The 12,678-nt window shown below is 45.8% G+C and overlaps 1 protein-coding gene across 1 annotated transcript; it reads right to left on the reverse strand.

Annotated features, from left to right (window-relative positions):
• Positions 1-892: 892 nt before the first annotated feature.
• LOC133112264 (basement membrane-specific heparan sulfate proteoglycan core protein-like) lies at positions 893-9,780 on the reverse strand. Its single transcript, XM_061222874.1, has 8 exons — positions 9,643-9,780; positions 5,291-5,437; positions 4,767-4,901; positions 4,178-4,350; positions 3,188-3,383; positions 2,917-3,096; positions 2,436-2,696; positions 893-1,577 (listed from the first exon to the last, which is right to left on the reverse strand). The coding sequence occupies exons 1-8, from the start codon at positions 9,686-9,688 to the stop codon at positions 1,570-1,572; spliced, it is 1,146 nt and encodes a 381-aa protein (XP_061078858.1). The 5' UTR covers positions 9,689-9,780; the 3' UTR covers positions 893-1,569.
• Between the last annotated feature and the right edge of the window lie 2,898 nt (positions 9,781-12,678).

Consider the following 12,678-nt stretch of genomic DNA (forward strand, 5'->3'; position numbering starts at 1 on the left):
TGTCCTGCCAGCTGGACAGAAGTATTTGTGTGGGGGGGGGGGGGAAACAGCAGAGTCATCAAAGTGTTTCAGCGAATGGATAAAAACAAAAATGGCTCAGTCCACACAACACGGTTTAATGTTTTGCATAAGAGTTTACTGCCCTTCCAGGAATCACCCTAGTGCCCAGAACATCAGATGTACTGACCAGGGCTGTCTCTAGCAGGGTGAAAGGTGCCGATGGCTCTAGGGGCCCACAGCTGCAGAGGGCCCAACATGCCAGTAGGATGGGGCCCCAGAGAGGCATCCTTTCAGGGGGCCCAATTCCAAGCTACATCCTACCTGGGGTGACATACCTGGGGCGTCATAGCTGGGGTGACATACTTGGGGCGTCATAGCTGGGGTGACATACTTGGGGCGTCATAGCCGGGGTGATGAGGCCTTCTCCACCGTTGCCCCACTAGAACTCTCTCTCAAAACGCATCAGAGCCGCAATTTCAGCCCATTTGTTCTAAACTGCTCCTGTTTAAATCTGCTTTTAAGGTCTGATTTCACTGCTTGTGTTCTAAACTGCTCCTGTTTAAATCTGCTTTTAGGGTCTGATTTCACTGCTCGTGTTCTAAACTGCTCCTGTTTAAATCTGCTTTTAGGGTCTGATTTCACTGCTCGTGTTCTAAACTGCTCCTGTTTAAATCTGCTTTTAAGGTCTGATTTCACTACTCGTGTTCCAAACTGCTCTCAGAACACACCTGTTGAAATCTGCTTTTAACAGCTGATATGTATGCCTTTTTTTTTACCATTCTTGTTATTTGTCTTTGTCATCACCATGATGAGTCAGTTGATTAATCGGTTGATTAGTCAGTTGATAGGTTCATTGAGCCAGCTGTGAGTCCCCTGGGCAAAAATGCATAAATGGAAGGAAAGGGTGTATGTTTTATTGTCTCTGTAACAGATTTCAGAGGAAAGATACAAGGAGCTCAAACAATGCAAAACACTCGCGTGCACACATACACACACACACACACACACACACACACACACACACACCATATCCAGTAACTGCCAAAGCCAAAGCCAAAGACTCTGTCAGTATCCACATGACACAAAACGGTGTATCTCTGTAATGAGCATAGTGCTATAGTCACATATGCTATATTGGCAAAATTCCCGATGCAGTTTAAAAAAAAGACAAAAATGTATCATTCTTAACCCTCTTCTATGAATAATTCCTGCGTTTTCCCACAGGATAAGCACCTGCATACAGTATGACTATGTGATTGGTTGGCAAGGACAGTGATTTAAAAATGTAGTCCAGTATAGTGATCTGTGGTTGGCTGGCAAAGACAGTGGTTATCTAAAAGCTAGCCAGAGCGTGCAATATAGTAACGGTGATTGGTTGGAAAAGCCCGTGGTTATGAAAAAGCAGAGTTTACACTACAGTGAACTGTAATTGGCTGACTTGGACAGTTACTGCGAAGAGACAAGCAGTTGCTAGCATAGTGAACTGTGATTGGCTGGCTCTGGCAGCTGCAGTGAAATGGCTGGCAGGTAGGCTGCTGTGCTCTTCTCACTGGGCATGCTCAGTGTAATTCAGGCAGCTGCAGAAAGAAGAGAGAGATAACCCTCAGGGCACTGTACATGCATCATATTTCATCATATACCTTTCCAGTGCGCTTCAGTCCAGCTGGACGAGCCCCTCCCTGAACCCCCGTCACTGACTCTTACATCACACGCTTACGACACACAGCCCGTTATTCCTATTTCACACTGCAATGTCCTGGTAAATGTTAGCCCTTTAGATTCCTGTCAAAGTTTAAAACATTTCTGCAGATGCCTGTACATGTTCATCAACCAACATGAACTGTACATGTTCATAACCAAGTCTTAAGATTCCGTGCAGTAATCATTTAAATTTAAATACGATTAGATTAGATTTGAGTAAGAGTTGTGCAAGATTTGAAGAAGATAAGAGTAAGTGTTCTGTAAGAGGAGAGTAAAAGTTATGCAAAAGTTGAGTAAGAGAGGAGTAAGAATTGAGTAAGAGAGGAGTAAAAGCTGAGTAAGAGAGGAAGAAGAGTTGAGTTAGAGAGGATTAAGGGCTGAGTAAGAGAGGAGGAAGAGTTGAGTTAGAGAGGATTAAGAGCTGAGTAAGGTATGAGTAAGAATTGAGTTAGAGCTAAGAGATGAGTAAGTGTGGAGTAAGAGCTGAGTAAGAGAAGGGTAAGAGTTGAGTAAGAAAGGAGTAAAAGAGCAATAAAAGCTGAGTAAGTAAAGAGTAAAGTGTAAGCTGAGTAAAAGAGGGGTAAGATAGGAGAGTTGAGTTAGAGGGGGGTAAGAGCTAAGTGCTAGTTGAGTAAGAGAGGAGTAAGAGCTGAGTAAGAATTGACTAAGAGTTGAGTAAGAGTTGACTAAGAGAGGAGTAAGAGTTGAGTTAGAGAGGAGTAAGTGACACTCACATTGGACGGTGACCTTGGCCAGGGCCTGGCTGGATCCCCACTTGTTGGAGGCGACACACTTGTAGGTCCCGGCGTGGGCCAGTCTGGCCTGGTTGATCAGCAGGAGCCCCTCGGTGTTCTGGGCGCGGGGGGGCAAGCTGCCCCCCACCCGGGTCCACTGGAAGCGCACGGGGGGCGTGCCGTGGGCCAGGCACTGCAGCCGAATCGCCTCGCCCACCTGCACGCGCACCTGCTCCGGGATACAGGTCGCATAGGGAGGGGCTGCCACAGGGGGAGGAGAAAAAGAGCGGTCAAGAGATACAGAGGCAGAAAAGAGAAGAGAACAATGAGAAAGTAGAGGAAAGAGCGAACAAAGAGGGGAAGAAAGAAAGAGGGGATTGAGTGGAAAGGAGAAATCACTGGGGATTTCAAACTTTATCAGTGAGAAGAGGTTGTGCTTTCCTGTCCCGGGTTTAGAGAGACAGAGGCACTCTGTACTCACTCTCCACCTCTATCTGGACCGTGGCCTCATGGAAGCCAGCGCTGTTTGTGGCGTTGCAGATGTACTGGCCTGAGTCCTGCCTGCCCATGTTCTCCAGGAACAGCGTGCCGTCCGTCACTCTGTGTTGCCAGGGCAATGGAGCCCTCAGCTTAGACCAGCTGACAGTTGGGGTGGGGTACCCTAGGAAACAGGAACAACTCAACAAGGCTGCTGGGGGAAGGGTGGGGGATTGGGTGGGGGAGTTGTGTGAGTGGCGCAGGGAGGCAGTTACCCGTGGCTTGGCACTGCAGCGTAGCCAAGTCCCCCTCCACCTTCACCATGTCAGACTGGAGGATGGAGGCTTGGGGTGGGGTGGGAGTGCGGGTTCCACCTTCCACCTTCACCTCCAGCTTTGCCTCCACTGTGCCCTCGCTGTTCTCCGCCTTGCAGACGTACACCCCCGCGTGCTCCGGACCAGCAGCCGGCACCTGGGGTGGGTGAGGGGGTGGAGGTCTAAAGCTCCTGAAACACCACAGCTGTCACCACCCTGCGTGGGCCACTCTGTAATACTATACAGATACATAGTGGCTAAGGCACTAGACCCAGACCTGGGTTTATGAGAGACACTAGAGTAGCACAGTGTCTCATGGGTTTCTGATAGACTAGAGTAGCACAGTGTCTCATGGGTTTCTGATAGACTAGAGTAGCACAGTGTCTCATGGGTTTCTGATAGACTAGAGTAGCACAGTGTCTCATGGGTTTCTGATAGACTAGAGTAGCACAGTGTCTCATGGGTTTCTGATAGACTAGAGTAGCACAGTGTCTCATGGGTTTCTGATAGACTAGAGTAGCACAGTGTCTCATGGGTTTCTGATTGACTAGAGTAGCACAGTGTCTCATGGGTTTCTGATAGACTAGAGTAGTACAGTGTCTCATGGGTTTCTGATAGACTAGAGTAGCACAGTGTCTCATGGGTTTCTGATAGACTAGAGTAGCACAGTGTCTCATGGGTTTCTGATAGACTAGAGTAGCACAGTGTCTCATGGGTTTCTGATAGACTAGAGTAGCACAGTGTCTCATGGGTTTCTGATAGACTAGAGTAGCACAGTGTCTCATGGGTTTCTGATAGACTAGAGTAGCACAGTGTCTCATGGGTTTCTGATAGACTAGAGTAGCACAGTGTCTCATGGGTTTATGATGGACAGTAGAGTAGCACAGTGTTTGTTATGTGCTGTAATAGATGGTGGAATAGTGCAGCGCTGATGAATGGCAGCTTGCTCACCTGCACCGTTGCCTTGGCTTCGGTGGAGCTGCTCGTCCCCGTTTTATCACCCCCCTCCCTGTGCCAGGTAACGGTTGGGCGTGGCCTGCCTGTGCCCTGGCACTCCAGGTTGATGGCTTCGCCGGTCCGCACCCGAACTGGGCTCTTGGGGGTGACCTGTACCTTTGGGGAATCTGCGGAAGGAGGACAACACCAAACCATGGAAAAACTTTGTGACGCTGTTCACAATGACAGTATCATGCAAATATCTATCACACTTTCAAAGGAGGAACCACTGAAGAATGTTATCACTCATCAAAAATATCAATCCACTCAAAAGTATTGCTTTTCAAAATTATCAATCCCCTTACAAAATCACTGATGTTCAAAAGAGGACTCCTATAAATCACCACGGTACTGCCCCTCCCCCACCCTTTTATCCCAGGCTGTGGGCACTGAGAGGGAGTGGGGTTGACATACACACAGCGAACAGGCAGGGTGTGGGTACTGAGGTGGACATACGCACAGGGAACAGTCAGGGTGTGGGTACTGAGGTGGACATACGCACAGCGAACAGTCAGGGTGTGGGTACTGAGGTGGACATACGCACAGTGAACGGTCAGCGAGGCGGAGCTCTGAGATTTCCCTTTCGTGCTGGTGCCCACGCAGCGGTAGGTGCCATGGTTACCGGGGCGGGAGTTGCTGATGGTGAGGACGGAGCCGTCTTGGCCGATTTTCACATTATCTGCGGCCGAGAGAAGGTCAGAGGTCAAAGAGAGCGCTCCTCACGTGTATGGTAAGCTAGAGACCCCAGAACACACACACACACACACACACACACACACATACGCACACACATATGCACACACATACTCAGTAATTATCTTTTTTGGGCAGACCTTTTTTTCTGCATGCTCACTATCTTTTCAGACTGTTAGCTCCTGTCCGCAGCGAACAGGAGAAAGTTTGAATTTGTTTGTCAGCCAACATTAGCTAACCTTAACCTTGTTGAACCTGTGTTAGGTGTACGTGCGATTTGTGTGCCGCGACATGACATCTACCAGGAGAAGAGGGATCGCAAACGAAGACGAGTTAACAGGTGCCAATAGAGAAAGAAGACTGATTGCGATTCACCTAACAGCGCTTGGTTGTTGGTTTTCTTCCACTCCAGACGCACGGGCTGGGTGCTGCTCTGAGCACTGCAGCTGAAGCTGACGGAGTCGCCCTGCTTGACCACGGCACTGTGCGGCTCCACGGACACCACCGGGGTCTGCTGCTCACCTGCGGCAGGTCAGAGAAAGCCCACCCCGTTTATACCGCCCACACAGGCCTTCTTATACTCCTTTCTCATATTCTCCCCTATTCATCTTCTTCCTCCAACAGTGTAGTTCAGTAACATCTCCTCCCTTATGATCCTCTCTCTACGTCCCTCTCTATCTCCCTCTCTGTCTCCCTCTCTCTCAATCTCTCTCTCTCTCTCACTCTGTCTCCCTCTCTGTCTCCTCCTCTCACTCTCTGTCTCCTCTCTATCTCCCTCTCTCCTACACTCTCTCTCCCTCTCTCTCTATCTCCCTCTCTATCTCTGTCTCCCTCTTCTTTCCATCTCTCTCCCTCTCTCTCCATCTCCCTCCCTCTCTCTCGCTCTGTAACTCTCATTTAAAATCTATGTGAAACTGCAAAAATGCACTGAAATAAGAAACCAAATCTTCCTCATTTTCTTCATCTTCATCTACCTGGACACCTAAGCTGTGCATGGAAACTGAAAGAGTGATCAACACAATGGACCTATTTTGCACACGAAGAGCCCAAATCATTACGCACACTCTACAGAAGTCAGATTCCAGAGAAGGAGGGAGGGAGAAAAACAATGAGGAGGAGAGAAGGTAGCGATTGAGAGAGAAAGAGAGGGAGGGAGAGATGGAGAGGGAGGGAGAGAGAAATAAAGAGGGAGAGACAAAGAAAGAGAGGGAGGGAAAGAGCAGAAGAGAGTGGGTGAGAGAAAAAGTAAAAGAAAGGGATGTGAAGAGAAAGAGAGATGTAATAAGAAAGCAAGGGTGAGGAAAAAAAGAGGGGAGAGAGGGGAATAAAGAGAGGAGGGGTTGAAAGGGGGGGAGGTAGAGAGAAAGTGGATGTCATTCTTGGGATCAGTGGCCATTCTGATAGTGAGAGAGGGACCATTCTGCCAGCAAGCTTAATCGCTTCTGGCTGTTCTGAACTGTTCTAAAGAACCTGTGCTGGGATTTTCTGCTATGAAGTGGTGACATAACCGATCGTTTCAAGGTGCATGCCAATACTCTAAAAAATGGACCTTCCCTTTTTTCTCTCAAAAAAGGATACATTTTTTTTAGAGCATTGGGACATTGGTCTTTCCCACATTGAATGTTTTGAAAAATAACTTTCTTATTCCCACATCTAACTGACAGGGAAAAGGTGAATTAGCTCCTTAAAAGTTTATCTTCTGTTGTCTGAGGTCCGGTCCAGGTGGTTTATTCTACCATAGAGAAAGGTTTATATACAGGCCGGCATCTTAAAACACGACACTCTTGCATGCCCCATTTGGACTGTCATCGTATCTAGAGATACAGCTTGAACTTGTCTCAATGCTTCTGCTGTAGTCACGCAATCCGCTGGTTTCCTGTCATGTGATATGTCTTATCGTGCAAGCTGTTTATCTACGCTGCGTTCTGTAAGGGCAGAATCAGATCGAGCTTCACTTAAACCGTTTTTACAGCTTTTTCCTTCAAGGGCCTCTGCTGTAAACCACCAAGAGACGGTCACTGAGACAGCCAAAAGACTCCACATAGTTAAAATAAAGTAGTTAAATAAAAAGTGCAATAAAAATGACCTTTCAGGGCCCCATTATCACAAAACTGCTGACAAGATGTTCATGATTTATAAAAAAATTACAAAATTACATGCATTAGGTTAGGTGCCCTCCTGCCGTTGCCCTCGACCGAGGCACTGGCTTAAGACCTGGAGTTGGTCCCTGGGCGCTAGGGTGGCTCAAATGCAGAAGATAAAGAACACCACGGGGTTCAATCTTAAAAGAACCGAACTTTGTGAATATGAACAGAACTCTCGGAACGGGAGTGAGGTGTGGCCTCCTATCTGTTTGGGTCCCAGTGCTCTGTGTGTGTGGGGGGGGGGGGCAGTGGGTCCCCTGAGCCTTTTGGAGAGGGGGGGTGGGGTGGGGGGGCAGAGAGAGGGGAAGGTGCGAGTTATTCACCTCCATACCAGCATGATGCCATGGTTACTGTCAACAGTTGTATCATGATGGGCAGGAAGTTTAAAAACGGGATGGAAAAGGAAATAGGAGATCGCATGACGTGACCGTGCCAATGGGACAGTGCACCACAGGAAGTAAGGTGTTACAACTGAAGAACTCACACGAGCCTGTACTTGATACACATGGCAACCGCGTTATCCAACGGACTGCCTTTCGAAATCGTGCCGCAGAGTACATGAAGGGTTGCATTTCGCATTTTTAAAAGGCTTTAGAATCCCCTGTACATTCACTTCATTTATGGCATTCAAAAGCCATAGGATACGTACGTACGCTTTTCAACCGACCGATTAAAATGCTGAAGAGGTCGATCATACGCTGTGGATCTGGATCGCCTAAAATGATGATTTATAATCACACACTGAATTCATTTGCAGAGCACCTATTTTAAAACACATGCGCTTCTCTCTGTCGTTTATGGGAAGAATGCTGGGTAATGTAGTCACTATCTTAATGGGTAATGTAGTCACTATCTTTTGGATCTTTCACATGTGCCCCTAGGGTTAAGGCTTTCCAGAAACAACGGTAATAAGCGCACGCATGTTTTTAGACGCCATATTCAAGTAGTGTGTGGTTACATAAGCTCATTCAGCAATTTATTAGGTAGAACTGTACACCAGCTTGTTCATGCAACTATTAACAACTAGCCACTTTTGATCAGCCAATCATGCGGCAGCAACTAAATGCATGCAGACATAGTCAAGAGGTTCAAATTTCAGAAAGGGGAAAGTGTGATCTAACTGGAATGTGGAATGACTGTTGGTGGCAGACAGGGTGGTTTGAGTATCACAGAACGGTACAAAAAAAAAAGATTTAATCCAGTGAGCAGCAGTGCTGCCAACAGAAACGCCTTGTTAATGAGAGACGTCAGAGGAGAATGGCCAGACTGGTCAAAGTTGACAGGAAGGTGACAGTAATGCAAATAAGCACACATTATTACACAGTGGTATGCAGAAGAGGATAGCCTACAGCAGTAGAAGTAAAAAAAAAAAAAAGTCTAATAAATACCTAATAAAGTGCTCACTGAGTGCATATTACATTGATTAAAGTGTACTATAACAGCCAAATACATCAACTTTTGTTTCCTCTTTGTTGTGGGTGCATAGTTAAAAATGTCTGCCATACAGTTGTGAATATTCCTGTATTCTTTAATTTAGTCAGCCTTCTGCAGTTTTTGGCCAACATTATTTTCAAACCTAGCTACCGCACAGTTCCAACGTGCGCTTCCTTGCCCACCTGGCACAAGATTAAACTGTTACCTAGAAACCAACACAGTTTCACCTGCACTACACTTTACATGTTTAGCAGACACTCTCACCTTGACAATCTTAGACACCTAGATACAGTATATATGGAAGGAATTCAGGTTAGATTAATTGTTTAATGGTATACAGGCTGTGCTCTACCTGGGAATGAAACCTATGACCTTATGGCCTTATGACATTATGCTATGGTGCCACTCAGTACCTGTCCAATAAAACTATTTTACTCTAACATGGAAGAGGCTACCACGAGAAGTTAACCAAATTTATAGAGTCAAACACTTATATGTATGTATCAAATACTAATTTTAAAAAGTAACATATTACTGTAAGCAATTTATGACTTTTTGCAGAAAAACTTGATCATGGCTCTCTGAGATCAAAAGCTAGGAGCCAAACAAAGTCTGCAGAAGTTCTCCAAAATGTACACAACATTAATTGCACAGCATTCATTAGGAGGACTTCAGGACCAAGTCTGGATCAGATTCAATAAACATTTGTGCTCAGGTCAGAAGCAAATACAAGCAGTGTGGGGAGTAACCAGTAGCCACCAAAATGAAATCGCCAAATTGAAATTGCGATGAATAAGCACTTGCATCCATGTGTACGTCAAAACGGAGGAAATCTACACACCTGATATTTCACTGCAAGTACAAAAGAGGTGGAATAAGTACTAGAAACTTTTTTAAAAATTCATGCAACAACTACATACTGCAAAACACACTGTGTGAATTTGCATTTATTCAGGACATTTTGATGAAAGTCTGGCGCTGAAAGGTCAAATAAACGTTCTTTGCAGTATACAGTTGTCGCATTGAGTTAATTTATTTTATCAAAATAAAGGACACGCTTGAATTAAATGCAGATCAATAAGATTAAGACAAGATAATTTTCTGCAGATGCGGTTCAGAATGTGCCGCACCAGAGGTGAACTCTCTTACCAGCAATGACCAAGGAGCAGAATATGAGAGTGGTGTAGATTCTCATGACTGGGAGAATGGGCAGAATCTCTCTCTCTCGCTGTGATGAAGTTTATCCCTTTTTCCCTAGATGTGGTGGTTAAACAAACTGACCCCCACTGCCCCAGTCAATAATTATCCCAGGACAGACAGAGCAAGGGAGGGAAAGCGACGGGGGGAGGGGGTTACAGACCGAGAGAGAAACAGAGGAAGAGACAGAGACAGAGACGGAGGGAGGGAAAGAGACACACAGGGAGGGAGGGAGGGAAAGGGAAAGAGAGAGGAGGATGGGGAGGCAGAAAAGGAGAAAGCAGAAAAGAGGGAGGAAATGAGATAGAGATAGAGAAGAAAGCAAGGGTTAAGAAAACAAAAATGAGAGGAGAGAGGGAATGAAAGAGAGGAGGGGTTGAAAGGGGGGATGGCCAGAGAGAAAGGTGGTGTCGTTCTTGGGATCAGTGGCCATTGAACCCCGCGGCCAAGCAACACGTGACCAGTGATTAAACAGAGCTGGGTGTTCAGATGCATCAAGGTAAATAAGCCAAAGTCCGGAAAGTTCTTCAGGCAGCTATAAATCTGACAAACACATTCATTTACCTGGAGGGGGTTGGGGGGGGGGGGGTTAAGAAAAAAAACATTCCCTTCACCAAAATAACGGGCTTTGGCATGGATGTGAGTCACTGTTGAGAAAAGGTGTGCTAAGATGGATTGTTCGTGGAGCAGATTTTGGGCCCAAGGACAGTTTGTTCGCTTCCATGCCGAATATAAGCCAAAAAATTCAACCTACACAGCAGTGTTCTTAGTAAAATCCAGTGTGTTCCAGTCTCAGCTTCTTAGCAAGTTTTTAGAAATAACTCCCATTGTTTGTAATGGCCAATGGTATTGATCAATGGAAGCCATCTCATGGCTCTTTTACAACCCCTGCTGGTCAGTTGGGTGACTGCAGTCTGGCTGCACAGGAAGCATCTGCTTCTGTCTGTGCTTGCCTGACTGATGAAATCACATGCTTCACGACCCTGACTGATGACATCGCAGGCTTCACGACCCTGACTGATGACATCATGCGCTTCACGACCCTGATTAATGACATCACGCACTTCACGTGAATCCCAGTTAACTAAAAAAGAGAGATCATCCAAGTGAGACAGAGAGAGAGGGAGGGAGAGTAAGAGAGGAAGAAAGAGAAAAATTGATGGTGAAATAAAGAGAGGGAAGAAAACAGGACAGAGAAAGGAGAGAGAGGGAGGGAGAGAAGGAAGAGACAGAGGGACAGAGAGGAATTTGTCCATGGACTGTGCCTTTTACTGCAGTGTTGCTGGTCACAGTCAGAGTTGACCTGAGTTTTTTTGAAAAAATGTATTATTTTTTTCACAAAAAGAATCTAAGCAGTATTATTCAACTTAAATGTCATTTAATTCCCATTTAATTTCCCAAACAAATTCCCACAAATTCCCAGTTTTTAGTGTTAAAGTGTACACTATCAGTTATGGTAACACACAATGATTATACAGAAATCAAACTTACAGTCAAAGTGAGTTACAAAATAGAGAACTAGAGAAAAGCACAGACACAATCATTTAAGTGCTAAGGAGCATGTCTTCAGTGAGTGCACACGGTCTACATCAACATACAAATGAAAGATTTAATGACTGGGGATTAAGACCAGGATTTGCAATCCAAAAATAAAAATGAATTACTAATGCAAACACAGGGTGGGAATCACATGCCGGCCTTACAATCTTAGGGCCTAGAGCTGAGAGTGTTCTGTGTTCTGGCCCATTAAAAATAACTAGCAGCACAGACATCTGGGCCCTGCCTTATAATCTACATGATGGAAAATGGTAAATGGTTGGCATTTCTATAGCATTTTATGTCCAGCATTTATCCAAAATTATCCAAGTGATTGGGTGTCATGCAAGGCACCAACCAGCTTCTCATGAGTCAGGTGTCTTGCTCAGGCACACTTCAACACACCCAGGGTGGGAATCTAACCGACAACCCTCCGACTGCCAGATGACTGCTCTTACCGCCTGAGCCCTACATGACCATGACACCCTCAGGAGGAGAAGTTGCTGCCGGCTTCTTCTCGGGAAAAGAGTTCCCAAGCCTGTTCCTGGAGATGTACCGTTCTGTAGGTTTTCATCTAAACCCTAATTTGGCACACTTGAGTGTACTAATTAGCAACTCAGGGTGGCCTACTGGTGGGGTGTTCTACTGGCAACTGCAGAGTTGCAGGTGTAAGCCCCCGGTTGGCATACAGGGATGCTGACTTGTCTCCGGAGAGATAAAGTTGGGTCCCTAAATGAAAAAAGAACCCATGAGAAAAGCTTAACCCCAAAAACTGCTCCAGGGGCTTTAACCCTGTTCCCTCTTGCATCCATGCAAAAGAGAACACATGCTAAATGGACCTCCCCTGGCTGAAATAAAAAGATTTTAAAAAAACATACAGGATGGTGGATCTCCAGGAACAGGGTTGGGCAGCCCTGCTCTAGCTGTTAAGTGAGGTGTGCTTTGGTAGGTTTGGAGTGAAAACCTACAGGACGGATGATCTCCAGGAACAGGGTTGGGAAGCCCTGCTCGAAATGCTCGATCACTGTACATCAAAGTGAAACTGATCAGCATCATGTTCCCATGGGATTTCCATCACCTAAAGTACATAGTAAATATCAGGACAAATATTTACAGAAATAGATACATGTAGTGTATGTCCATCCACATACAATCTGATAATGCACTGGTCCCTGCCATATTTGTGTCATGTGTTTTGGGTTCAGGCTTATTCTGTATGCATAGTTAAGCATGCATGTCATCCTGTAAGAAACCTCACAGATATAATGGACATGTACATCAAGGCAAAAGGTATTTTAGCCAGGCTATACGACCAGTGTGTTGAAGGTCGCTGTACTGCTAACTTTGTAGGGGAAAATTCACAGAACGAAAGATCTCCCTCCTAAAAGCATGATAACCAATCACAAGTCAAAATCAGACTCCGCCTTAGTGAGCAGGCTGGTTCCTCCAAAA

Source organism: Conger conger, chromosome 2 (assembly GCF_963514075.1).
Source record: "Conger conger chromosome 2, fConCon1.1, whole genome shotgun sequence".
In the NCBI taxonomy this organism is placed as follows: Eukaryota; Metazoa; Chordata; class Actinopteri; order Anguilliformes; family Congridae; genus Conger; species Conger conger.

Excerpts from the sequence above, each read along its gene's own strand:
- LOC133112264 (XM_061222874.1), bottom strand. The coding sequence starts at position 9,688 with ATGAGAATCTACACCACTCTCATATTCTGCTCCTTGGTCATTGCTG. Across the intron at positions 3,097-3,187 it reads GCTGCAGTGCCAAGCCACGG|GGTACCCCACCCCAACTGTC; the intron begins GTAACTGCCTCC and ends CCTGTTTCCTAG. Across the intron at positions 2,697-2,916 it reads GGTCCAGATAGAGGTGGAGA|CCCCTCCCTATGCGACCTGT; the intron begins GTGAGTACAGAG and ends CCCCTGTGGCAG.